At 36.2% G+C, this 27,323-nt stretch overlaps 2 protein-coding genes and 1 non-coding gene across 6 annotated transcripts; all 3 read right to left on the reverse strand.

The window, feature by feature from the left end:
- LOC140184689 (histone acetyltransferase MCC1-like) lies at positions 1–1,856 on the reverse strand. 3 transcript variants are annotated; one of them, XM_072237163.1, is made up of 5 exons: positions 1,725–1,856; positions 1,372–1,537; positions 1,089–1,200; positions 445–580; positions 1–239 (listed from the first exon to the last, which is right to left on the reverse strand). In XM_072237163.1, exons 1-5 carry the CDS (start codon positions 1,850–1,852, stop codon positions 140–142), a joined length of 642 nt encoding a protein of 213 aa, XP_072093264.1. In that variant the 5' UTR covers positions 1,853–1,856; the 3' UTR covers positions 1–139. The 3 variants fall into 3 exon arrangements, with proteins under 3 accessions (XP_072093264.1, XP_072093263.1, XP_072093262.1); XM_072237162.1 differs by having other exon boundaries at positions 352–580; XM_072237161.1 differs by having other exon boundaries at positions 328–580.
- LOC112801328 (uncharacterized) lies at positions 1,725–7,324 on the reverse strand. 2 transcript variants are annotated; one of them, XM_072237160.1, is made up of 12 exons: positions 6,689–7,324; positions 6,496–6,600; positions 6,332–6,389; positions 6,164–6,244; positions 5,993–6,064; positions 5,645–5,892; positions 5,476–5,547; positions 5,035–5,151; positions 4,867–4,948; positions 4,699–4,745; positions 4,336–4,417; positions 1,725–1,867 (listed from the first exon to the last, which is right to left on the reverse strand). In XM_072237160.1, exons 1-12 carry the CDS (start codon positions 6,919–6,921, stop codon positions 1,865–1,867), a joined length of 1,200 nt encoding a protein of 399 aa, XP_072093261.1. In that variant the 5' UTR covers positions 6,922–7,324; the 3' UTR covers positions 1,725–1,864. The 2 variants fall into 2 exon arrangements, with proteins under 2 accessions (XP_072093261.1, XP_072093260.1); XM_072237159.1 differs by lacking the exon at positions 1,725–1,867 and adding an exon at positions 2,531–2,828.
- A 17,683-nt stretch (positions 7,325–25,007) lies between these two features.
- On the reverse strand, positions 25,008–25,115 carry LOC112804453 (small nucleolar RNA R71). Its single transcript, XR_003203068.1, has one exon. It is a non-coding gene; the product is annotated as a small nucleolar RNA R71 (small nucleolar RNA).
- Between the last annotated feature and the right edge of the window lie 2,208 nt (positions 25,116–27,323).

Genomic DNA, 27,323 nt, shown 5'->3' on the forward strand with positions numbered 1-27,323 from the left:
TTTACTCAAACATTATATTATATATGCACAATTTATTCTGCACTACCAAATCATTTGTAAGATGAAATTTTTCTATTGAAATATACAGTAAATAATAAATAAATAAATAAAAGAAGAAAAAGAACAAATTTAAATATGTTCATGAACGGTGCTGGCTTTCTTGTTTAATCTTGCGCAGCCTAGTACCCACTGACTTCAACCCACTTCTCACGTGCCCCAACATTAATGTCACAACATCTCTGAAAAAAAAATATATATATAAAAATTAATTGTATTTCTGAGTTAGTAGTAATATAATTAATATATATATTCACATGTGCATCGTACATAAATATGTTAACGAATATATACTTTGGTGAGCGATAACAGCGTGCACCATTAAGACAGTGGACGAATAATAATCCATCATAAAGCTTGCCATTGATTGGATAATAGTTCCTTAACCTTCTAACACACTTGAACTTCAATTTCTTGTACAACTTAATTGCTGCCTTATTCTCAGCAACCGCGTGCAGGTAAATGCCCACGCATGTTGGAATCCTCGAAGCATACTTTATAACCTCCCTCATCAAATAAGTTCCTGCACCATATAAATAATGCGTTGGTTAATTTAGTAGTTAATTTTGTGGGTACACGTGACATAATTGTATATATAAATAATTCACCAATAATAACAGCAACTAACTAGCTAAAATGAAAAATATCAATATAATATAATAAAAATAAGGATACATTATAATATTTATTTTCGAGGTTTGACAAAAATTTTAAAAATACTCATAAGTTTTATTTTATTTTAATTTTATTCTAAAAGTTTTTAATTTGCATTAAATATACTCTTGGCAACTAATTTTTCAAAAAATTTAATACCAAATCAACAATAATTTCATAAGAACAACTCTCGATACAAATAAATCAAGTATTATTTTTATGTATTATTGTTAGATTGATCTTAAATTTAGATATCAAGAGTATATTAGATGCAGATAAAAAAATTTTAAGACAAAATTAAAACAAAATAAAACTTAAAAATATTTTTAAAATTTTTGACAAATTTCAGAATTATTCTAAAAATAAACTACTCCTACCTATTCCTCGATTCCTATATGCTTCCAATACTCCCAGCCACATAACATACACCAAACTCTTATTGTCTAATTTATCTGATGACTCACCTGCTGCAACTATATTATCCGCTATCTACAATAATAATAATAACGATCATAAGGGTTAGATATGGAATTATTCATGTGTTTTTACTGACAACTTAATATCAGAATACAATGGAAAAGAGATATATCAAGAATTTGATATTTGATGCCACAATTATATTTAAAGGAATTAACTAAGTGGGATCGATTATATATGAACCTCACTGTCGCTTGCATTAACAATTTTAGTTGTGACTACGTATCCAATGATTTCATCACTTTTATCATCTGGCCTACTACTGTCAACAGCTCCCAATGTCATCATCTTGTCATCAGAATCTTCATTTGATAACATTTGTTCGTAAAATAATGAAGGGTCTTCATTCCTGAAAATTAATTAATTTCCAACTACACTACTGTGATCATTGTCATGATAATTATATATCTTTTCAAAAAATATCCAAGTTGTTGGGTATATAAAATACAAATTAAAAGTATTAAAAATAGATTAACCAACGTATATATAGTAACTGATTTTTTATATGTAAGTAATATTTATAACCATGGTCTCACCCGTGGGGGAATATTTTGTCATGAATATCCAGCAGAGTCGCAAGGTCAGAAAGTAGTAGGGGCCTGAGACGTATTCCTGGCGGTGGTTCATTGTGCACCTTTGTGCTTGTTGCCATTGTTGTTGGCATTGTTATGATTAATTACTGCATGCATATTAGACAATGATATTTATATATGGATTAATATATTATATGCTTCCCAACAACGAAAAGAATCTTGCAGACCTGACCTTTCTCTATTATGTTGTTTGTGTGTATTTTGATTATATATTGGAGATTATAAATTAACATAGTCATATTGCATAATCATGTATTATATTTTTCTATGTACACCCAAATGGCCAAATAATACAGATTATTTATGTCTAACCAGATTAAGCTTCATGATAGATAGATAGATAATATACTGAGTCCATTAAAAAATAAATAAAAAAATAAACCCCACTATATCTGCATAGGTCGTCTAGAATATATTATATTCCCAATAACCCTTAATGGATTCATTCACAAATTGGTTAGGAATTCTCACAAGGCAAATGGAAATTTTGGAACCTTGGAAAAGAATCTATCTAAGACAACCTAAAATGTCTTAGAATCTTAACAAAAATTCAACAACGCAACCCATTGGAAGGTCCTAACTATCCTTCTAAGCTAATACTTGGCACTCTGCAATTAATGTTTTTTGGCTAGTAGTATGAATTATACAAATATGTTAAGAAGCCACCCACCAAAATAATAACAAAAACTAAAAATAATAAATAAATAGAAGAAAAGAGAGAATTAAACATGGTCATGACTCATGAGACAAAACAAATAATACAGTAGGGTGCCAAGTTTTCATTGCTATTTCTATATATTCTTAAATATTATGAATATTATATATTATTAGAGTATTATACTATTTACACAAGCACTGCTACTTGTTGAAAGCAATGCATATATTCAAGACATTTCTTTCAAGCAAACATGGAATATTTGCGGACAAATTTAACATATATAATTGCGAGAGATGCCATGAAACTCAAAGAACATCCCCAGTCATAAACCTATGATTGAGAACGGCCTGCGCAATTGGTCTCTTTCGAAAATCAGCATTAAGCATTGCCTGAAAAATCATGATAACAATATTCCGGAATTAGAATAGTCAACGTTTGGAATAACAACAAAACCTACTTCTGTTGAAAAAATGGTGCTAGCAGAAAAGACAATATGACTTCTTTAGAGTAAAGTACTAATCCGGTCCCTGTCCATTTCTCAAAATGACAAGACGACCCTTAACCAAAAATACGTTCCATTACGGTCCCTAACCCTGTACTCCGTCTGCCAACCCGGTCCTTCTATCAATTTCACAGCGAAAATTCGACGGAAATTGCTTACGTGTTAGGTTAAAAAATGGATAGGAACCTAATTGTCTCTAAATTTAAATTGGTTAGGGGTTTATTTGTCCTTATTATTTTTTAAACAATATTTTAAATTATATTTTATTCATTATATTGATATTCTTTTTTTAATAAAGAAGTACAAACTAATTAATAAATTATTCAAATTTAAAAATATCATTTATTATGAAACCAAATAAATAATTTTCAAATATAATTTTTAAATATATAAATAATAAACATTAAAATTCAGTTAATACATTAATAATAATAACCCTATGATATACTATTAGTATTATAACTAATGAACACATTATTTGATATATAGTAAACTTTTTTTGACTAGTAACAAATTTAATTTTTTATCTCTTAACTAAATTAATAATTCTATTATGTTTTATTTCATTTAGTATTAGTAGCCTACTCATAGTGTATTTTATTGCAAAGATATCACATAGAATTATTAATTTAGTTTAAAGAGATAAAAAATTAAATGTTATTAGTCAAAAAAAGTTTACTATATATCAAATAATGTATTTATTAGTTTTCACTTTATTGTGAAAATTAGCTAGATCATAATACTAATAGTATATCATAGGATTATTATTATTAATGTATTAACTGAATTTTAATGTTTATTATTTATATATTTAAAAATTATATTTAAAAATTGTTTATTTGGTTTCATAATAAATGATATTTTTAAATTTGAATAATTTATTAATTAGTTTGTACTTATTTATTAAAAAAAGAATATTAATATAATGAATAAAAAAAATAAAAAATATTGTTTAAAAAATAATATGGACAAATAAACCCCTAACCAATTTAAATTTAGAGACAACTAGGTCCCTGTCCATTTTTTAACCTAACACGTCAGCAATTTCCGTCGAGTTTTCGCCATGAAACTTACCAAAGGACCGGGTTGGCAGACAGAGTACAGGGTCAGGGACCATAATGGAACGTGTTTTTGGTTAAGGGTCGTCTTATCATTTTGGAAAATGGACAGAGACCGGATTGGTACTTTACTCGACTTCTTTGCTTAATTACATAACTTCACTACAATAATACATTCAAGAATTTCTTTATCATGGAAGGAGCATTTTCAGCCAAGAGAATGAAGAAAATAAGGATTTTTCCGAGGGATTGGAAGAATATACTAATAATCAAAGGTATAAGTAAAATTTTACAAGGACCGAAATATTGCTTTTACTCTAACATATAAATTAATACCTGAAGTAACTCCCAACCAGCACCATCTCCAAGATCGAGGAACTCGACAGCCTTCGCTAATCGGTCATCTTCCATACAATACCTGCCGGTGGAAGAAGAAAACAAGATGAGACAAAATTAAGCAAGGATCTACTATTGTGTGCCGTGTGAAGTATATTTGCTATGTATAGGAACTTAGTTGAACGGGATGAAAACAATGCATCAACTATCAAATATCAATAAATGATGAGTTGCTGTTCCAAGTATTTCTATTTCAGCTTTTGTTCTTATCAGCAACTCAAGCTCACTAAATTTTTTTGCTTATGCCACAAACAGAGGAAACAATATTGGTTTAGCAAGAATATAAAATAGAAGAAATCTTACTCTCGTGTTGCTTCAAGATCAAGTTGGAAAGTGTTCTCTAAAAGTCTCTGAATTTTGTGGTCAAGAAAAAACACCGGTGAATATCTAATCTTATGATAAGGAACACTTCCACAGAAAAAGAATTATGGGCTGCCAAAGATGAAGTCATATAAGGGCAGCAGAGCTTACTTGCAAGGCAAGGCCATCCATTGCGCCAGCTTCGCAAAATGGAACAAAAGCCATGTACGCAAAAAGAAGACCCGCTTCGTATCTGTATTGGAACTCATAAACTAAATAGATAACCTGGAAAAGATGTTGAAATAGACTTCTTCAATGAACAGAATTCTGAGAACTTACATGTCATCAGCTATTGCAAAGGCTCTTTTCTCCATACGCGTGAATGCACCAGCAGCTGTTGCTCGCCTCCAGAGACCATCTGCAAGTGATCTTGGATCCTCTTCTAGTTCTGAGTAGCTGGAACGATTAATCATACAACACTATTTATATCTTGATCTATTTCAGCTTGCAATGTATGCAAAACGAATTCAACACAGTGCCATCCTACCACGTGCAGATAAGCAGGATATATATTGCATTGCACATTAGAAATTCGAAGTTCACAGAAAGTTACAAAACTATTTTTTCAAAAAAGATAAAAGGGAAGGAAGTAAGGATAGAAAGTAATAGAACAATAAAATACAATTTGTTTGGCATATTCAAATGAAGTATCAACAGTATATCAATGTGTCAGGGATACGTTAATTCATAAGAAAGGGGATAGGTAAACAATTACCTTACCTGACATCAACAGAAAAGGCCAGATCTCGAAGTCTTGGAATCAAATACCGAGCTTCTCTTTCTGAAATGGTGCTGCCACCATGTTGCAAACACATTGAAGATAGAGCAATGGAGAAATACATGGCGAAAGAAAAATCATGACAAAGGTAAAAGTGTTGCCATTGCTTACTTGAGCATCACAGAAAATGGTCCAAGACTCTGGTGCAATCTGTTATTGTCATGCATGTAAGCTAGACCTCTCATAGCACCTTGGAGCAGCTTTATCACAAAAATTTGCTTTCTCTTGATCGATTGTTCTTGCTCAAAGCGATTCCAGGAAGACAATTCTCCCGAAGCTCGGTCTCTTGATACCCTATCACTCGCAAATTTTGCATAATCCGCTGCACTATATTTCCCATCATCGCGAAAAGCAAGCCACTGGAACAGGTAGATTTATTTCTCCAAGAAGATTAAAGAAAACACAATGCTCGGTATAGAAAACGAAAAGAACATAAGATAATGATTTCACAGGACAAACCTGCTCCCCAGTAATAGTTTCAAAACCACCAACAAGTAACACAAGATTCTGAACAATACCTTTAGAATTGCTCTGTAAGATAAAAATGGAAACCAAACCAAACAAAACAAATAGGATTAAAGGAAACTCAGATTCAAGCAATCAATTGAAGCATATATAGTATGATCTAACTTGAAGAAAGGAGTGAGCATTCAACTCATTAGCAGCCATCATATCAGCCTCAATTCCACCAGCTCGCTTTCCAGGATAAACCTTCATACATTATCGCATATGCGCTCAATGAATAAGAACTCTAAGTCCAAAACGGAGAAAAAGAGAAAGAATGCCAAAAGTGATTACCTTGAAAATAACAGGGGTACCTCTGAGTGGACCCTGGGAAACCCTACCTTCATAGAGCCTGCAATGGTGCTGCCATGAGTATCATAATCAGTGATTTTTTTTGTTTCTAATCGGAATTTAGGGGATTCGTTTGTTTGAATCAATGTAAGTAACTAAGTAAGTACCTGATTTTAACACTGCCTTCTCCAACATCTTGAGTCTTGAGACCAGCTCCGAAATCAGCGTATGAATAATCGTTGCCTTCTAGGGCAGAGGGAAAAGCTGAATAGCTGAAGAATGAACGAGAAAGAGTGAAATTTTGGCGAAATAGAAGACAGAAGATAGAAGAAGAAAGAAGAAAGAAGAGGGAAGGTTGACCTAGTGACATTCATGAAACCGTAGCTGCCAATGGCGCGACCTACTTGGAAGGAATCGGAGTTGGTGATGAGGGTGGCTTTGAAAGATGGTGGTGCGCGTTTGGGAGAGTGAGAGCGTGTGAGTGTGAATGTTATGGAGAATGGGGAAAGTGCGTTGTGAAGAGAACGGGTGAAAGAGAGGGAATGGGGAGAAGAAGAAGAAGAGGAGGAAGAAGAAGAAACAAGCATGGCCATGGTGGTGAAGGCGCCGCTTACTGCTACTGCTACTGCTACTGCTACTGGATAAGAAAACTAGTATTACTATCACCAATTGAGTGGTCATAACTCAACATCTTTTCCTATCACCAATCATAATAACACACACTCAGTTATTGCCCTAACAAGTTAAAAAATACTATGGGAAAAAGAAAAGCATGCATATTGCATACTGATTTGCAGCCATTGCAGGCGTAGAAAAAATGTTTGCACCAAAATTAATTCGAATTTGTTGCATTGACAGGATGTGACCGGTTGAGTAATCAATTTTAAAAACATGAAGGGTTTTTTTTGTTTCCGTAATAAGACCGGAATATCAAAACAGTGTATAGTCACCAAGTGTATGTATTCAAAAAATCAATCAATAATTTAATTGATTGTCATTCGTCAACAAGCCGTGAAATTATTTTTAATGAGAAATATTAGGGACTGTTAAAATTTATTTATTTTTATTATTATTTAATTATTAATTCAATTATTTTAGTTTAATAATTTAATAATATATTTTATTTTATATTTTATATATTAATGATTAACTAATAACTAAAAATAATAAATTTTGATGATTCTCTAATATTTTTTATTTTTATATAAAAAAGTTGGTTAGAAGGGCTGATGGTGGGAGCACAGCCGCAACAAACACGCGCACGGGATCCTAGGCCGAGTCAAGAGGGTACACGTGCATCTGGGTCGGGGCAGAAGCTCCTTGGTTTCAGCAGCGTCGCGCAACGTTGGAAAAGTTGCGTAAGCTATCCTTCAGGGATCGATGAAGACCACCTAGATGTGCGTTATGAAGGCAACTCGCAACCCTGTGCGATGAGAAGAGGGGTGGATCGTCGGCCCGATTGGGATGCGACGAACGGTAGCCAAGATTCGGTAGAGTACAGCATTGATAGAGAGAGTAGGGTAGCGCAGAAAATGGTGGATGGTCTCGATGCTGAACTGGGTGTGGAGGGATGCGTTGGTGAAGCAAGCGACCGGGCTAAACATGGAGGTCAATACATGTTTCGTCGGGGCAGGGTGAGTAAGTTGGGAAAGGTTGGAGGGGTAGATAACGGTGTGGGTCATGACATTGTGAACGAAAGGGGTACGAAGGATGCTGGTTCGGAGACAGAAATTGAAGGGACAAAACCAAACACTGATAAGTGGCTTACTCAGGAAGGACAATCAACAGATAACAAAGAAACGTAGAAGCTAGCAGTGGAGTCTGGTGCAGTTTTTTATGTGATGAAGAAGACATCATGGCAATTTTACAAAGTCAAAATGAAACTATCGCAACAAAAAGAAAGATGGCAAAACAAAAGGAAAAATCTAGGAGGAGCAGACCCAAACAACAGAACAAGGTGTGTAGAAGTTCCTTTAAATAATTTATAGCTGTTGGAATGTTACAGGTCTAGGAGGGAAGGGGAAATTGAGTATGGTGAAAGAGTTGAAGAAAAAGTATAGGTTGAATATGCTAGGTTTGATTGAAACTAAGAGGGAGGTAGTGACTAGGTTTGATGTAGCACGGTTGTGGGGTGGTGACACTGTGGACTAGGTATATGTGGAACCAGTTGGATCCTCTGGCGGTTTATTGTTAATGTGGGATAATTTTTTATTTGTACGGTCGAATTGCTATAAAGGGGATGGTTGGCTTTGTATTGAAGATATGCTGACTAAAAATAATTTTAACTGTGCTTTCTACTTGGTATATGGTGCACATGTGCAGAGTGAGAAACTGGTGATGTGGGAAGAGTTAAGCTATATGGTGGGTTTATGTCAGGTTCCGTTTTATTTCATGGGAGACTTTAATGAGATACTACGACTAGAGGAAAGGAAAGACGTTGTTAGTCTACCAGCATCTGCATAGGATTTTAAGGAGTGGGTGCAAGATTTACAAGTTGTAGATTTACCGCTAACTAATTGAAAATTCACATGGTTTCGAGGTCAATCTTGCAGTCGCATTGATAGGATTCTGGTCAGTCTAGAGTGGCTTGAGGAGTTCCCAGATACTCGCTTGAAAGGGGGTCCGAGAGGGCTGTTAAATCATTGCCCATTGATCCTTGAGGATACAAGACTATGGGGGGATCCAAGACCTTTTCGTAGTCTGGATTCCTGGTTTACTCATGAAGGATTTCTGAGGATGGTTAAGGATGAGTGGAGGAACTTGGGTGACGATCAGTTCATAAATAAGCTGAAGACGTTGATAGTTCCATTAAGGAGATGGAACAAGGACAATTTTGGGGACATGGACAACATGATTAAGAAGTTTGAGGAAGAGATTAAGAAGATTGATGACATTGTTAGTTCTAGTACTTATGATGAAACAATGGAGGCTAGACGGAAGGCTCTTGTGACTTGCTGTGCGAAGTGGTATGCTAGAAATGAGATTCATTGGAAGCAGATGTCTCGATCTTAACATGCTAGAGATATGGACAAGAACACTAGGTACTTCCACAACCTAGCATCGGCTAGAAGGAGGAGCAACATAATTGATTCTTTAGTAGTTAATGGAAGATTGGTGTGGAATCAGGCCAGAATACAGATTGCAATTATAGGTTTTTATAAAGATCTATATCGACAGGAACATGCTCCTATTATTGGCATCCGTGATGGGTTGGTAAAACGGATTGATGACGAAGAGGCAGCTGTGCTAGAGAAAATGCCATCAGCGGAGGAGATACGAGAGGCAGTTTGGGATTGTGAGTCTAGTAAAGCACCAGGTAGTGATGGGTATAATATGAACTTCATAAAGAAATGTTGGGATGAGATTGGCCAGGAATTCACTATAGCTACGTTGGGTTTTTTTCAAAGTGTGAAGCTACCACCAAGGCTAATGTAACATGGGTGGCACTAGCTCCAAAATTTGTGGGGGTCAAGAAAATCAAAGACCTAAGACCGATTAGTATGGTTGGTTGTGTTTATAAGGTGATATCAAAAGTGTTGGTAAGAAGAATGCGCTTAGTGATGCCACGCTTAGTGGGGGAGACTTAGTCTGCGTTTGTAAAGGGCTGCAAAATACATGATGGTGCTCTCATTGCTTGTGAGATGGTCCAATGGCTGAAGATGCGAAGGAAGCAGGCGGCAATTGTCAAATTAGACTTTCAGAAAGCATACGACAGGGTGAGATGGAGCTTTGTGGATATAGTGCTGTAGAATATGGGCTTTGGTTTTAGATGGAGGGCATGGGTAAAGGAATGTGTGACCACAACGTCTATGTCAGTGTTGATCAATTGATCACCTTCCAAGACGTTCAAGATGGAGAGAGGACTCAGACAAGGAGACCCCCTCTCTCCTTTTCTGTTTGTTCTGGTCGTTGACGTGCTGCATAGGATGGTGGGTGAGGCGGTTAGGAATGGATGTATATCTCCACTACTGGTGGGACGAGATAACATAGAGTTATCGCATCTCCAATTCACAGATGACACAATCTTATTTTGTCCTCAGAAAATGGAGACAGTTTTGAATTACAAGAGACTTCTGCGTTGTTTTGAGTTAATATCTGGCCTGAGTATTAACTTTGACAAGTCTAGCTTGATTTTAGTCAATTGTGAGAAGAAATGGGTGACGAATATGTGTGGTTTGTTGGGATGTACGGAAGCTGTGTTACCTGTCAGGCACTTGGGGATTCCCTTAGGCGCAAATCCTCACTTGGTGAAGACTTGGAAACCTATCATAGACAAGGTGGAAGATAAGCTGAGCTTATGGAAAGCTAAATCTCTCAAAAAAGCTGGTAAGTTGGTTCTCATCAAATCTATTCTTAATAGCCTACCAGTTTACTACTTAAGCTTGTATAAGATGGCAAAAGCGGTTGCAGATAAGATAATTGGGCTACAGAAAAGGTTTTTATGGAGTAAAGAAGATGGGAATAATGGTATACCACTCGTGAAATGGGAGGTGGTTCAAGCTCCGAAGAAGCTAGGTGGTTTGGGGGTAGGGGATGCATTACTCAGAAATGCGGCGCTTCTGTTCAAGTGGTGGTGGCGCTTCTCAAAGGAGGACTGCCCGTTATAGAAGAAGGTTGTATGTTCTTGTAATCATTTGAACCCAACTTTAATGCTGTCAAAATAACCTTTACCGTCAAGAGGAGGCCCATGGAAAGATATTTGCCAGCTTAATATAAAGGAGCCATAGGTGAGAGATATGATGATTAGTGGTTTGTCTATGGAGGTGGGAAATGGCAAACGTATTCACTTTTGGGAGGACGGTTAGCTAAAAAGTGGCTCTTTGAAAGATAGTTTTTCAAGATTTTTCTTTGTTTCAAACCAACAAGGATCTGTAATAAGGGATTGTGGGTTCTGGGATGGGTTAGAGTGGGTATGAAACTTCGAATGGAAGAGAGAACTGTTCCAATGGGAGTTACAGTTGCTGAACCAACTTCATAACCAGTTACGGGATTGTGAAATTATACATTGACAGAGAGGATACAGTTATATGGAAATTTGACAAAAAGGTATTTTTTCACTAACTCATTTGTGCAGGTGCTGCAGAAAGAGACTCTCTCGGAGGACATCACAAGCTATAGTTTCACTAGCATCATTTGGAGAGGCTTGGTTCCTCCAAGAGTTGAACTTTTTGCATGGTTCGTTTAAGTAGGCAGAATCAACACGAAAGAGAGACTGACTAGACTCGGGATTATTAATCATGATGATAATATCTGTATTTTGTGTAAGAAAGATGTAGAATTTGTGCATCATTTATTTTTTGGTTGTGAGTTTACGTGGCAGGTATGGTGTGCTTGGCTGACGTGTGCTGGTAGATCTTGGACCATGCCGGGGACTGTTAAAGAGTTTTTTGAGAGTTGGATTGGAATACCAGCTTGTAAGTCTGAGCAAAAAAAGTGGCTGATAGGCTTCTTTGCAGTTATTTGGAATATTTGGTTAGAACGGAATATAAGAGTTTTCCAGAATTCAAAGACAGGTGTTGAAGAAATCAAGACTAAGTCATTTTTGAGTTACAGGGCTTAGGATGGTATTGATCCGTTTGGTTGTTGATGGCAATGTTGGAGATGATAACGGATTATATATTTTTTATTTGTGTTTAGCGTCTTGTAATTTTGTGCTCTTTGTTGCTTTTGCTCCACTTCACTGTGTTGAGCTCCTTTTGTTAAAAAAATATTTTTGTAGAATATTGACATTTGAAATATTTTTAGTATTATATATGTTTAGAGAAATATGACACAACACACACCTTGTGTGATACTTTATTAGAAATTCATTGCAGAGATTCATCACAATTTTATCAAAGATTTTCTACAAAGATTCGCCATGTGACGCGATGGCAACAATATACCCCTACTTGTTGACTGCTTTTTAAAAGGTGGCTAGAGATTCGTCATAACTTTTTAGAAATTCTCTGCGAAGATTCACCACGTGGCACAATGACAGCACCACGTCCCCTGCGTGTTGACTACTTTAAAATTTATTTATATGCAGGAGACAAGTATGCTCCGAGAACAACATATGCAATAACAGTTTGGAGCCGTTAAAATGGGATGGGGGTAAGGCTTCTGTGGTCATTTTAGAGATTGAAAGTAAGTTCTTTGAGAGAAATTGAGAGTGAAAGAGTAGTATGGTAAGTAGGGGTGGAAATATGTCAGGTCATTTACCAGAGGCCTGCATTCAGTTTAACTTGGCCTATTATAAAATAGTTTTAAATACAATTTAATTTAAAAGCCTAATTTTATTAATAGGTTAGGCCTAGACTCACAAAATAGTCTAATAATTTTGTGAGGCCTACTTAAGTCTGTTAAATTATAAATGAATACAAAAATATTTTTTATAATTAAAATAGTTATTAAAAATTTTAAATTTGTTATACTTTATTATAACTATTTTTTATATTTTAATACTTTAAAAGTTTAGATATTATTAAAAAATTGAATTTAGTATATTGCATATAAATATTTTTTTAAAAGAAAATTAATCAGACTTAGTGTTCCCTGGGTTACCTAAAACTGAAAGGTCGATCTCGGATAAGATCTTCTGGATTGATCAAGGCTATCATGTCCGACTTGTTGGAGTGGGAGGCGTTGCTGGTCCTCATTCACCGGAGGGGGGTGGTATCTGCAAAAGACTCCGATGCTTAAGTCAGTACAGGCTTTTGGCAGGTTTTTTGTAGAATTGGAGTATGAGTTATACTGGGTGCTCTAGTGTATTTATATTAGTGCTTGACGACCTTCCTTTGAGATAAGTTTGTTATCTTATCTTATCTTTTGTGGGTGAGATCGTTATCTTTTGGCCAGCCGCCTTCTAGTGGGCGGTGACCCTTCTTTTTGGGCCTCCTTGGGCCTTTCTTGGGTCTCCTGCGGCGGTTTGCCCGACCTCTTTATAGTGAGGTTGGTGGTCGAGTAACTCAGAAAGAGGTCGGCCGGTTTGTCTTAGTCTAGCCCGGACCTTGTAGCTCGGACCGGGGTATGAACACTTAGTACTTAAAATAAAGATTATAATAGGCTACAGGTTAGACTCAGACCAATTAAATATATTACTAGTCTGGCCTACTAAGTAAGGGGTGTACGCGGTGCAGTTTGGTTCGATTCGGATGCATTTCTTTTTTTTTTTTTTGAAAATCCAATCCGATCCGATCACAAGCGGTTTGGATTGGTTTGGATTTGCGATTTTTTAAATAAAAAATAATAACTTAGTCTATAAATTTAATACTACTTGACATAGTATAAATGCACACTACTAAAGTACTAATAATCCCAAAATCATTAAAAAGTAACATGTCCAACAATCTAACATAAAAAATATAAATTCCATAACATTATAAAGTAACCTATCCAACAATCCAACAAGTTATTATTTTCTCGTCTTCTTCCCTTTTGGAGGTGTTTTTTCCTCGGGCCGAGCAGCCAGGAATGGCTGATCTTTCGAGTTTATGTCGTTTGCATTTTATGGTAATCGGTGGCTAAGAGAAGGGGGTTGAATCTTAGCCATTCTTTGCTGAATATTAATTGCTACTTTTTCAAAGAAACTTTAGGAGATATTTCTGCTTTTGTCTCATAACAAGTCAAGAGACATTTTCTTTTTGTCTCGTAAACGGTTAGGAGATATTTTTCATTTTTGTCTCCAACACAGCAGAAATAGAATAGGAGTAGAAGAGAAAGAGAGAATCACACCCAGAAGTATCCTGGTTCAGCTGTTAAGTGCAATGCAGCCTACATCCAGTCTCCATCACAACAGTGATGGAATTTCACTATAATCATCATATTACATACACCAATTCTTTTCTAGGAACTACCCATTCCTATCTGGGACAAATCTAGATTCTATCCCCAAATCTGAATTTGACTTGGACTCCTACTAAGCTTTCAACTGCAAAGTGCTAACCCAACTTACAAGAGAATCCTCACAGGATCATGAAACACAATATATAGATGTACAAAGAAACTCTGAGACATCTATGACTTTTTCTTTAATTTTGCTCACTGCCTTTTTCCTCTCACTGGCTTTTTCTTACAAACCTCACCATGTTTTCCTTTTACCATGAGACTCAGACAGACAAAACTAAAGAAAAGAAAATAAAGTGAAACTCATTCAAGGAGAAGAACTCTGTTAGCTTCGGGTAGCTATGAGAATTCAGTGCTTTCTCTCCTTGCCTCAACCCTTGGCCGTTCAACCTTATTATAGAAGGGGAAGCTTCCAAGGGTGAAACCAGTTTAACCAAGCAACTTCTTCTCCAACCCAGAGTAGCAGAGGTTCGGACAGAGAGAAGAGAGAGGGAAAACCGAAAGCAAACCAACATGCATGTACCTCTCTCAACCCTTCTCATCAAGTTCTTTCACTCTGAACCCTTAATCTTGACTTTGGCTCCAAGAAAGAACTCTTACCCTTGATGAACCTCTGATCCTTGACAACTCCTTCCTTTCCATATTTGCTTCTTCCTCTTTGTAGCTCTAGTAACTATCTTCTATCTTGGAGTACCAAAAATGAAAATGAGCTTTATCCACTGAGATCTTCTTCTCTGACCGAGGTAGATCTTTCCTATTCTTGGCATGGAAGATCTTGAAGCTTCTCTTCAAAATCTTGCCTTCAATGGCAAAGATCTAGCCACACCATGCTTCGGATCTTCCTTCTTCATAGGTCATCATCAGCCTAGCCTTTTCTTCTTCCATTTGCTTTACTATATCTGTACTTCGCTTATGATAACTTGTTCACTCTTCTTTCCTGAGTGAAATGACCGAATAGCAAAAAAAGAGAGAGAAGAGAGAAGAGACAAAACATTCAATGTAAAATTAACTCAATTTAATTTTCAGTTTCGGTTACCTATGCAATTAACCAAGTTTGATTTTGAATTCCAATCCACAATGGGGAGTAGGTAACCGAACCATCTTTGATCCATTCTCTTCTTCTTCAATTTTGGACCAAAGACTTTGTTGGTTTACAAAGAATAATTATTTTGGGCTACACACTAGTTTTCTGGCCCAATTAGCTTTGCTCTCCCTTTTAAACAATTCAGCCACATTGCATGGAATATTTTTGCACAAAGGCTAATCACATTTTCATCACATTGGGCTTATATTGCTTTTTAGCCCAACATAAAAATTTATTTTATTTTTCCTGCACACTAACAAACCCATTAACCAAACAATTGGAAGCAAATATTAAATTAGCAATTTTTCTAATTAATATTTTTAATAATGTTTGATCATCATAATAATTCAAGTTTTCCAAACTCATCAATCTCCCCCTTGATGACAAACATTATTAAAAATAAATTGAAAAAGATTAGGATTAGAGAACTCCCTTGAAGATTTGACCGAATTCTCCCCCTTTCAATTGATCAAACTGCTCCCCCTAAATGTGTGCATATATCCAATGGAAGCAGTACCTGTAGGCATGCTCAAACAGTTATTAAAAAAGTTTTTATATTATCAAAACATGGAACCTAAAGAAGCAAAACCATATTTATCAAGTAAGAGCCTGATTTTGGAAAAATACATTTTTATAAACATAATAAGAAAACATGCTTCTCAAAAATTTCTCTTGAAATATATGAAACAGAGTCGATCAGAGTACATATCGAATAAATGATCAATACTCAAGATCTAACATACTGCTCAAAGTAACATATTCAAAGCATAAAAAAATTTCTTGCCAACAAAGCAGCAAATCATAGCAAGCAACACAGTGTTCAGCCACAAAAACAGAGCATAAAAAATATGGCATGTAACAATAATCAAAATAGAGTGAAACATCTGATAAGATCAGAGGGCTCAAAAATAGAGCACAAGAATTAGAGCACTGGCAGCCCCAAATCTATTTTCAATTCAGCCCTTTTTTAATTTTCCTCCCCCTTTTGTCATCAAGGAGAAAACCTGCAAAATAGATAAAACAACAATGTAATGCAAAACATTGATATTAAAATACAAACAGAGTGTCAAAGTTATTGAGTACAGTCATCCCAACATAAAACAGTTCAAGTGAAACTAAGTCCAAAAAACAACAAAAGAAATATTGTCCAAGAGCATAAGCAGCAGTGAGCAAATCTTTAGGCATCAGAAAGATTGATGTCAAAATCAAGATGATCGTCTTCTCCTTCAGAATGAGCCATGTCCTTGCTAGTAGTCTCCAAGCTCTTAATTAGCAGATTTATCCTTTCATGGCATTTGGTCCAGGCCTTCTCATTTTCATAGGCTTGTTTTCGAGCCTCTTTATAGGACTTGACCATCATGCTGGACATATTGGAGAACTCATTCAGAACAACCTTGATAGTTTCAGAAAATTGAGAAGATTCAAGAGGAAGACTTTCACTTTCGCTATCAGAAATTATTGATGCCGTTGAACTCTTGCCCTTTTTCCCTTTTACAGAATCGGGAACCCCTCCGCCTTTAATTGTGGAAACCCTGTTCTTAGCTGGCTCATTGCTGAGATCCACATTAAAGTACTTAAAGATGCATGTCAGAAACATACAATATGGGAGATTGGCTTTCTTATCACTGTGGACACAGTCCCACATGTGTCTGATCATAAGATAAGCAAAAGAGATTGAAGCAGAATTGAGAATAGCAAATAGCACAAGGGTGTCACAAACCGTAACCCTCTGGTAAGAACCACTTTGAGGCATCAAAACATGATTAATGATACGTTGAAGCAAGGCTCGCACAGGACCGAGAGCTTTATGGGTGAGATTTGTGCCTTCAAGGGCAGAAAAAATATTTGCACACCCGAGTCAGAGCCACTTGGAGGGAAACCCCAACATGGTTATCCCATTTACCAGACATGTAAGCCCTGGCTCCTTCATCTTAGTACCCCAAAGCCGCACTTACATTATCACGATTCAAAGTGAGGTGAACCTTTTAAACATATGAATGCAGTACACCATCATGAAACATCATGTTGGCATAGAATTCACATACCAAATTTGGGTAAACTGGTTTTCAAATTTTGAAAATAGGAGACCATTTCAGATCATCAAAATATGCAGTGAAATCAATGCCTTTTTCAGAAAGATTTTCTAGATTAACCACAAAAGAGGCACAGAGATTACGATTTACCAAGACTTGGGAGTGAAACTCAAAAGCAGCACAAGATATGAAATGGGCAGGATCAAAGTGGGAGTGGCTTTTAACATATTTATTTTTGAAGTCCAATGAGTCCAAGTTTGACGGTTCTCTAGTGTCATGAAAGATTGGCCTTTTTGAACGTTGAGTCCGACTTGAGGGATGAGGGGTGGAACGTCGTGGTAGTGGTGACGGTCGTGGAGATGGAAGTGGTGATTCTTCTTCCTCTTCAGGAACTTGCTCCTTTCCCTTTTTACTCCTTTTTTATGAAGCAGCTTCCTTCTTTGACGACGCCCTTGCATGGATTCCCTTCCATGCGAAGGAATCTGTTGAGTGAGAAGAGGGTGAAGATGTTGAATGTGAATAAATATGTATGTGTGTATGGAATTGTGGATCTTTGGAAAATGGAGGATTTGGGGTTATGGGGGTTCGGGTGCTACGGCGAGTGGCAAGTTTCTTCCTCATAATAAAGAGAGTAAAATGGAGAGGGGAAAGTCGAAGAGAGGGCCGAAGAGAGTGGAAGGTGGAGAGAGAGGTTAAACCATCATAAATGCTTAGTGGGAAAATCTCAATTAAAGCATTCAGCATTTAATGAAAAACAATTTTAACAAGGAATTTAAAAATCAAAAAGAATAACTGAAAGGACCTTTTCTTGAAAAGTGGGAGAAGATATGAGAAAAAGATTTGATTTGACAAAAACTCCCTTTTTTTGAAGATATGATGTGAAATCCTTCTTAAAAATAATTCATTAAAACCATGATGCCAAAAAAATTAATGAGCCAGTATCATGGAATGGGCTTCAGTCCAAGGTACCAAAGTTCAGTCTCCTCCTGTTTGAAGACTTATTGCATCATGTGCCAGATTTGTCTCCCTGCTGCCTATGAGACAAAAACAAACAGAGGCATGAAAATCACATTTTTTCAACAAGACTTAAATCCATCATCCCAAGCTATTTCTTAATGAACAAAATTTATCTTCACATAGTGGTTTAGTGAAAATGTTAGCAAGTTGTTTGTTGAGATTTTACAAATTGGATATCAATAGTACCCTTTTGCACATGTTCCCTAATAAAGTGATATCGAACCTCAATGTGCTTGGTTCTAGAGTGCAGTACATGATTTTTTAAAATTTTTATTGCACTCATGTTATAACAAAACAGAGGTATACTATTGATTTTTAATTTGTAATCTTCCAATTGAGTTTTTAACCAAATTAATTATGAACAACATACAGCGACAGATATATATTCAGCTTTAGCCATAAACAGAGCAACCGTGGCTTACTTCTTGCTTGACCACATATTTAGTGAGCTTCCAAGGAAGCAACACATTCTGGAAGTACTTCTTCTATCCACTCGGTCTCCCGCATAATCTGCATCACAAAACTCCACTGCACAGAATTTATTAGATTTAGGATACCATAAGCCAAGATCACAAGTGCCTTTAATGTATCTAATGATTCTTTTAACGGCCGAAAGATGGGATTCTTTTAGGTGAGATTAAAACCTTGAACACACACCCATACTTTGAACAATATCCGGCCTAGAGGATGTAAGATACATGAGGGATCCTATCATTCCTCTATACTTTGTTTCATCCACATTTTTTCCATTTTCATCCTTGTCAAGTTTTGTGTTTGGATGCATAGGAGTTTCCATTGGTTTGGAATTTTCAAGACCAAATTTATTGATTAACTCTTTGGCATATTTACCTTGGTGAATAAAAATACCACTAGGAGTTTGTTTGATTTGAAGACCAAGAAAGAAAGTTAGTTCTCCCATCAAACTCATTTCAGACTCACTAGTCATAAGTTTTCCAAACTCTTCACACAAGGATTCGTTGGCTGAACCAAACACAATGTCATCCATATAAACTTGGACAAGCAAGATATCATCATTAGATTCTTTTATAAACAAAGTAGTATCGGTGGTACCCCTTTGAAAATTATTTTCCAACAAGAAGGCACTAAGTCTTTCATACCAAGTCTTGGAGCTTGCCTAAGGCCATAAAGAGCCTTTAAGAGTTTAAAAACATGATTTGGAAACTCTTTGCTTTCAAAATCGGGGGGTTGAGCCACAAATACTTCCCTATCTATAAAACTATTAAGAAAAGTACATTTGACATCCATTTGAAATATTTTAAAACCCTTGTGGGCAGCATAGGCAAGAAGCAACCTAATTACTTTCATTCTTGCTACTGGAGCAAATGACTCATCAAAATTAATACCTTCCTCTTGATCGTAACCTTGGGCCACTAGTCTAGCCTTGTTACGAACAACACTATCATCCTCATCCAATTTATTTTTAAAAATCCATTTTGTACCGGTTACCTTTTTACCATTTGGATTTGATACAAGAGTCCAAACCTCATTCTTTTCAAATTGTGCTAGCTCTTCCTCCATGGCTTTAACCCATGAGGGGTCTTCAAGATCTTGCTTCATATTGAGAGATTCTAATTGGGACAAAAAGGCAACATTACTTGGTTCCATTTGCTTCTTGCTTGAGGATCTAGTGGTTATGCCTTGTGAAGGATCACCAATGATGAATTTATGAGGGTAACCCTTCAAAAATTTCCATTCACATGGCCTTTGAGAAAAGGTTATGCCTTGACGAGTTTCAGTAGGCAACTTTGTTTTGGATTCTCTGGCTTGTTCAGGAGACAAAACAAAAATGTCTCTTTCATTCTGAAGAGACGTTTCTAGACAGACAGATTCAATAGCTGGGACAGACTTGGGATTTTCTTGGCTGGCTTGTTGATTCACATCAGTTTCACTACCTGCATCATCATTTAACACAGCACTTGGAATAGAGTTAAAATCACAAAAAGACACATGTATGGATTCCTCAATAGTTCTATGTTCTTTGAGGTAAATCCTAAATGCTTTGCTAGTGGTGGAATATCCAACAAACATTCCTTCATAAGATTTTGGATCAAATTTTCCAAAATTTTCTTTATTAAGTACAAAACATTTACATCCAAAAATATGAAAATACTTAAGATTAGGTGGGGTTCCTTTCTAAAGCTCATATGGAGTTTTCTTCAAACCTTTTCTAATGATGGTTCTATTAAGAATATAGCAAGATGTGTTACAGCTTCAGCCCACAAAACTTTTCGTACATCATTTTCACAAAGCACTTCCCTAGTCATTTCTTGAAGGCTTCTATTCTTTCTTTCAACTATCCCATTTTGTTGAGGAGTTCTAGGACATGAAAGGTTATGAGCAATACCAAATTCATCACAAAGTTTTTCAAAATATTGATTTTCAAACTCATTTCCATGATCACTTCTCAAGTGAGCAATTTTCAAATCTTTTTTATTTTGTATCTTTTTACAAAGAGAGAAAAAAGCATGAAATGCATCATTCTTGTGAGCTAAGAAGGGAACCCAACCAAATCTAGAGTAATCATCTACCACCACCAAACCATAGTATTTACCACCCAAACTTTGAGTTCTAGTTGGACCAAAAAGATCAATATGTAACTTTTCAATTACCTTTTTGTGGAAATTTCATCTTTTGGTTTAAAAGAAGATCTTACTTGTTTGCCTAGTAGACAAGCATCACAAGTAATATCCTTATCAAATTTAATATTAGGAATTCCTCTAACCAAGTTTGTCTTAACAAGCTTAGAAATTTGGTACATGCTTGCATGACCCAATTTCTTATACCAAAGTCATTTTTCAGATTCAAGAGAAGTGAAACATGTTACTTTTTGATCTTTTAAATCCTCTAGAGTTAATCCATATATATTATAACATCTTTTTGCTTCAAACAAAATTTTACCGGATTTTTCACAAATAACTAAGCAATCCAATTTTCTAAAAATAACCAAATAACCAAGATCACATAATTGGCTAATGCTTAGTAGATTGTGCTTTAATTCATCAACAAGCAAAACATCATTAATGAAAGAAGAGAAATTCTTACCCACTTTTTCCTATGGCCACTATTTTTCCTTTTTCATTGTCACCGAAAGTAATAAAGCCTCCATCATACTTATCAAGCTTGATGAAGAATGTTGACTTTCCGGTCATATGCCTAGAGCACTGATGAGCAGATAATTTATATGCTTTTTGGCATTATTTTTAGGTAGTTTTTAGTATGTTTTAGTTACTTTTTATTATATTTTTATTAGTTTTTATGAAAAAATTATATTTCTGGACTTTACTATGAGTTTGTGTATTTTTCTGTGATTTCAGATAATTTTTAGCTGAAATTGAGGGACCTAAGCAAAAATCTAATTCAGAGGTTGAGAAAGGACTACAGATATTGTTGGATTCTGACCTCCCTGCACTTGAAGTGGATTTTCAGGAGCTAAAGAAACCCAATTGGCGCGCTCTCAATTGCATTGGAAAGTAGACATCTTGGGCTTTCCAGCAATGTATAATAGTTTATACTTTACCCGAGATTCGATGGCCCAAACTGGCGTCTAAATGTCTACCAGAGACCCTTTTCTAGCGTAAAACGCCAGAACTAGCACCAAAGCTGGAGCTAAATGCCCAAACTAGCACCAAAACTGGCGTTTAAACTCCAAGAAGAGCCTATGCACGTGAAAGCTTCAATACTCAGCCCAAACACACACCAAGTGGGCCCCGAAAGTGGATTTCTGCACTATCTACTCATTTTCTGTAAACCTAGTTTACTAGTTTAGTATAAATAGCACTTTTTACTATTGTATTGATATCTTTGGATCACTTTTGATCTCTTGATCACGTTTTGGGGGCTGGCCATTCGGCCATGCCTGGACTTTCATCACTTTTGTATTTTCAATGGTGGAGTTTCTACACCTCATAGATTAAGGTGTGGAGCTCTATTGTTCCTCATGAATCAATGCAAAGTACTATTGCTTTTCTATTCAATTCACACTTATTCTTATTCTAAGATATTCACTCGTACTTCAATCTGATGGATGTGATGATCTATAACACTCATCATCATCCTCCCTTATGAATGCATGCTTGACAACCACTTCCGTTCTATCTGCGAGAGCTTGAGTGTGTATCTCTTGGGTTCCTGGTTCACAACGCATGATTGTCTCTCCTGACAATAGAGCCTTTCAATTCCGTGAAATCAGAGTCTTCGTGGTATAAGCTAGAATCAATTGGCAGCATTCTTGAGATCCGAAAAGTCTAAACCTTATCTGTGGTATTCCGAGCAGGATCTGGGATGGGATGACTGTGACGAGCTTCAAACTCATGATTGTTGGGTGCAGTGACAGTGCGCACAAGGATCATTGGATCTTATTCCAACACAAGTGAGAGCCGACAGATGATTAGCTTTACGTAACCCGTAGCCGGACCATTTTCACTGAGAGGACGGACGGTAGCCATTGACAACGGTGATCCCCCAACATACAGCTTGCCATGTAAAGGAGTATGAATGATTGGATGAAGGCAATAGGAAAGCAGAAGTTCAGGAGCAACAAAGCATCTCCATACGCTTATCTGAAATTTCCACCAATGAATTGCATAAGTATCCCTATCTTATTTTATGTTTTATTTATCTTTTAATTATCTAAACTCTCATAACATTCTGAATCCGCCCGACTGAGATTTACAGGATGACCATAGCTTGCTTCAAGCCAACAATCTCTGTGGGATCGACCCTTACTCACGTAAGGTATTACTTGGATGACCCAGTGCACTTGTTGGTTAGTTGTATCGGAGTTGTGTATCACAATTCCGTGCACCAAGTTTTTGGCGCTGTTGCCGAAGATTGTTTGAGTTTGGACAACTGATAGTTCATCTTGTTGCTTAGATTGGGTAATTTTATTTTATGTTTGAGCTTTTTATTTTTATTTTCAAAAAATACAAAAAAATTTAATAAAATCATAAAAACCAAAAATTTTTTTTATGTTTCTTGTTTGAGTCTAGAGTCAAATTTTAAGTTTGGTGTTAATTACATGTTTTAATTTTTCTAGCATTTTTTCGAAAACTCATGTATATGTTCTTCTTGATCTTCAAGTTGTTCTTGATGATTGTCTTTGTTTGATCTTGTGATTTTCTTGTTTTGTGTCTTTTCTTGTTTTCCATATGCATTTTTAATTTGTTAGTGTCTAAACATTAAAAATTTCTAAGTTTGGTGTCTTGCATGTGTTTCTTTTCTTAAAAATTTTTCAAAAATATGTTCTTGATGTTCATCATGATCTTCAAAGTGTTCTTGGTGTTCATCTTGACATTCAAAGTGTTCTTGCATGCATCATTGGTTTTGATCCAAAATTTTTATGTCTTGTGTTGTTTTTTTCTCTTTCCTCATTAAAATTCAAAAAAATAAAAAATATCTTTTCCTTATTTCACTCATAAAATTCGAAATTTTGGGTTGACTTAGTCAAAGATTTTTAAAATTTAGTTGTTTCTTGTTAGTCAAGTCAAAATTTCAATTTAAAAATTCTATCTTTTCAAATCTTTTTCAAAAATAAAATCTTTTTCATTTTTCTTCTTAATATTTTCGAAAATTTTAAAATTGATTTTCAAAATCTTTTTCTTATTTCCATCTCATATTTTCGAAAACTTTACTAACATTTAAGGATTTGATTCAAAAAATTTCAAGTTTGTTACTTTCTTGTTAAGAAAGGTTCAATCTTTAAATTTTAGAATCATATCTTTTAATTTCTTGTTAGTCAAGTCATCAATTTTAAAATCAAATCTTTTTCAAATCATATCTTTTTCAAATTTTAATTTCAAAATCTTTTTCTAACTTCTTATCTTTTCAAAACTTACTATTTCTTATCTTTTTCAAAACTGCCTAACTACTTTTTCACTTCTCATTTTCGAAAACCACTAACAATTATTTCAAAAATATTTTTAATTAACTAATTATTTTAACTTTAATTTTCAAAAACTCTCTCTCTCTCATCTCGTTCTATTTATTTGCTAACACTTCTCTTCTACTTATAATTCGAACCCTCTCTCTCCCTCTGTGTTCGAATTCTTCTCATTCTCCCTCTACCTCATTCTTCTATTCTTTTCTTCTTCTACTCACATAAAGGAATCTCTATACTGTGACATAGAGGAATTCTCTTCTTTTCTGTTCTCTTTTTTTTCATATGAGCAGGAACAAGGATAAAGACATTCTTGTTGAAGCTGATCCTGAACCTGAAAGGACTCTGAAGAGGAAGCTAAGAGAAGCTAAAGCACAACACTCTGGAGAGGACCTGACAGAAATTTTTGAAAAAGAAGAAGACATGGCCGAACCCAATAACAATGGTGGAGGTGCAAGGATGATGCTTGGTGACTATACTGCACCAACTTCCAACTTCTATGGAAGAAGCATCTCAATTCCTACCATTGGAGCACAAAACTTTGAGCTTAAGCCTCAATTAATTTCTCTAATGCATCATAATTGCAAGTTTCATGGACTTCCATTGGAAGATCCTCATCAGTTCTCAGCTGAATTCTTGCAAATCTGTGATACTGTTAAGACCAATGGGGTTGACCCCAAGGTCTACAGACTTATGCTTTTCCCCTTTGCTGTAAGAGACAGAGCTAGGACATGGTTGGACTTACAACCTAGAAAAATCCTGAACTCTTGGGACAAGTTGGTCAATGCTTTCTTGACCAAATTCTTTCCACCTCAAAAGATGAGCAAGCTTAGAGTGGAAGTCCAAACCTTCAAACAGACGGAAGGTGAATCCCTCTATGAAGCTTGGGAAAGATATAAGCAATTAACCAAAAGGTGTCCTTCTGACATGCTTCCAGAATGGAGCATCATATGTATATTCTATAATGGTCTGTCTGATTTGTCAAAGATGTCATTGGACCATTCTGCTGGTGGATCTCTTCATCTGAAAACCCCTGCAGAAGCCTAGGAACTCATTGAGATGGTTGCAAATAACTAGTTCATGTACAATTCTGAAAGAAATCCTGTGAATAATGGGATGACTCAGAAGAGAGGAGTTCTTGAGATTGACACTTTGAATGCCATATTGGCTCAAAATAAAATATTGACTTAGCAAGTCAATCTGATTTTTCAGAATCTGACTGGATTGCAAGCTGCATCCGACAATGCTAAGGAAGCCTCCTCTGAAGGAGAATTTTATGACCCTGAGAATCCTACAATGGAAGAGGTGAATTATATGGGAGAACCCTATGGAAACACCTATAATCCTTCATGGAGGAATCATCCAAATTTCTCATGGAAGGATCAATAGAAGCCTCAACAAGGCTTCAACAACAATAATGGTGGGAGAAATAGGTTTGGCAATAGCAAACCTTTTCCATCATCTTCTCAACAACAGACAGAAAATTCTGAGCAGAGCCTTTCTGGCTTAGCAAATATAGTCTCTGATCTATCCAAGGCCACTCTCAGTTTCATGACTGAGGCACGGTCCTCCATCAGAAATTTGGAGACACAAGTGGGTCAGCTGAGTAAAAGAGTTACTGAAACTCCTCCTAGTACTCTCCCAAGCAATACAGAAGAGAATCCAAAAAGAGAGTGCAAGGCCATCTACACGTCCAACATGGCCGAACCTATAGAGGAGGGAAAGGCAGTGATTCCCAGTGAGGAAGACCTCATGGGACGTCCACTGGCCAACAAGGAGTTCCCTATTGAGGAACCAAAGGAGTCTGAAACTCATCTAGAGACCATAGAGATTCCACTGAACTTTCTATTACCATTCATGATCTCTGATGAGTATTCTTCCTCTAAAGAAGATGAAGTTATTACTGAAGAGCAAGTTGCTCAGTATCTAGGAGCAATCATGAAGCTGAATGCCAAATTATTTGGTAATGAGACTTGGGAGGATGAACCTCCATTGTTCATCAGTGAACTAAATGCAGTGGTTCAACTGAAGTTACCTCAGAAGAAAGAGGATCTCGGAAGGTTCTTAATACCTTGCAACATAGGCACCATGACCTTTGAGAAGGCTTTGTGTGACCTAGGGTCAAGTGTAAATCTCATGCCACTCTCTGTAATGGAGAAACTAGGGATCTTTGAGGTACAAGCTGCAAGAATCTCACTAGAGATGGCAGACAAATCAAAAAAACAGGCTTATAGACTTGTAGAGGACGTCTTGGTAAAGGTTGAAGGATTTTACATCCCTGCTGACTTCATAATCCTAGACACTAGAAAGAATAAGGATGAATCCATCATCCTTGGAAGACCCTTCCTAGCCACAGCAAAAGTTGTGATTGATGTAGACAGAAGAGAGTTAGTCCTTCAAGTGAATGAGGACTACCTTGTGTTTAAGGCTCAAGGATTTTCCTCTGTAAACATGGACAAGAAGCATGAAAAGCTTCATCCAATTCTCTCCATGCAGAGTCAAGCAAAGCCCCCACATCCAAACTCTAAGTTTGGTGTTGGGAGGCCACAATCGTGCTCTGAGCATCTGTGAAGCTCTGTAAGAGCTTCCTGTCATGCTATTGACATTAAAGAAGCTCTTATTGGGAGGCAACCCAATTTTATTTATCTATATTAATTACTCTTTCATTTTATTTCCATTGTTATTTTATGTTTTCTTTAGGATGATGATCATGTGGAGTCACAAAAACAACTGCAAAAATTAGAGCAAAATAAAAAATAGCATAAAAAATAGCACACCCTGGAGGACGAGCTTACTGGCGTTTAAACGCCAGTAAGGATACCAAAATGGGCGTTTAACGCCCAGCCTGGCACCATTCTGGGCGTAAAATGCCAGAACTAGCAGGCAGACTGGCATTTAAACGCCAGAAAAAGGCAGCAGACTGGCGTTTAACGCTAGAAATGCCACACAGAGGGCGTTTGAACGCCAGAAAGGTGCAGGGATGAGAACTCCTTGACACCTCAGGATCTGTGGACCCCACAGGATCCCTACCTACCCCAACTCACTCTTCCCCTTCTTCACACCTTTCCATAACGCCCTCTTCACCACTCACATCCATCCACTATTTTTCACCTACACCCACCCACTCAAATTCAAACCATT

The sequence above is a fragment of the Arachis hypogaea genome, chromosome 5 (assembly GCF_003086295.3).
Source record: "Arachis hypogaea cultivar Tifrunner chromosome 5, arahy.Tifrunner.gnm2.J5K5, whole genome shotgun sequence".
NCBI classification, from domain to species: Eukaryota; Viridiplantae; Streptophyta; class Magnoliopsida; order Fabales; family Fabaceae; genus Arachis; species Arachis hypogaea.

Bases quoted from the DNA above. Each gene is read 5' to 3' on its own strand.
- LOC112801328 (XM_072237159.1), bottom strand. From the start codon at position 6,921: ATGGCCATGCTTGTTTCTTCTTCTTCCTCCTCTTCTTCTTCTTCTCCC. The intron at 6,390-6,495 runs GTACTTACTTAG...GCACCATTGCAG, and splicing joins GAAGGCAGTGTTAAAATCAG to GCTCTATGAAGGTAGGGTTT. The intron at 5,548-5,644 runs GTAAGCAATGGC...ACATGGTGGCAG, and splicing joins CCATTTTCTGTGATGCTCAA to CACCATTTCAGAAAGAGAAG.
- LOC140184689 (XM_072237161.1), bottom strand. From the start codon at position 1,852: ATGCCAACAACAATGGCAACAAGCACAAAGGTGCACAATGAACCACCG. The intron at 581-1,088 runs GTAGGAGTAGTT...TATATGGTGCAG, and splicing joins ATATAGGAATCGAGGAATAG to GAACTTATTTGATGAGGGAG. The intron at 240-327 runs GTACGATGCACA...TTTTTTTTTCAG, and splicing joins ATATTCGTTAACATATTTAT to AGATGTTGTGACATTAATGT.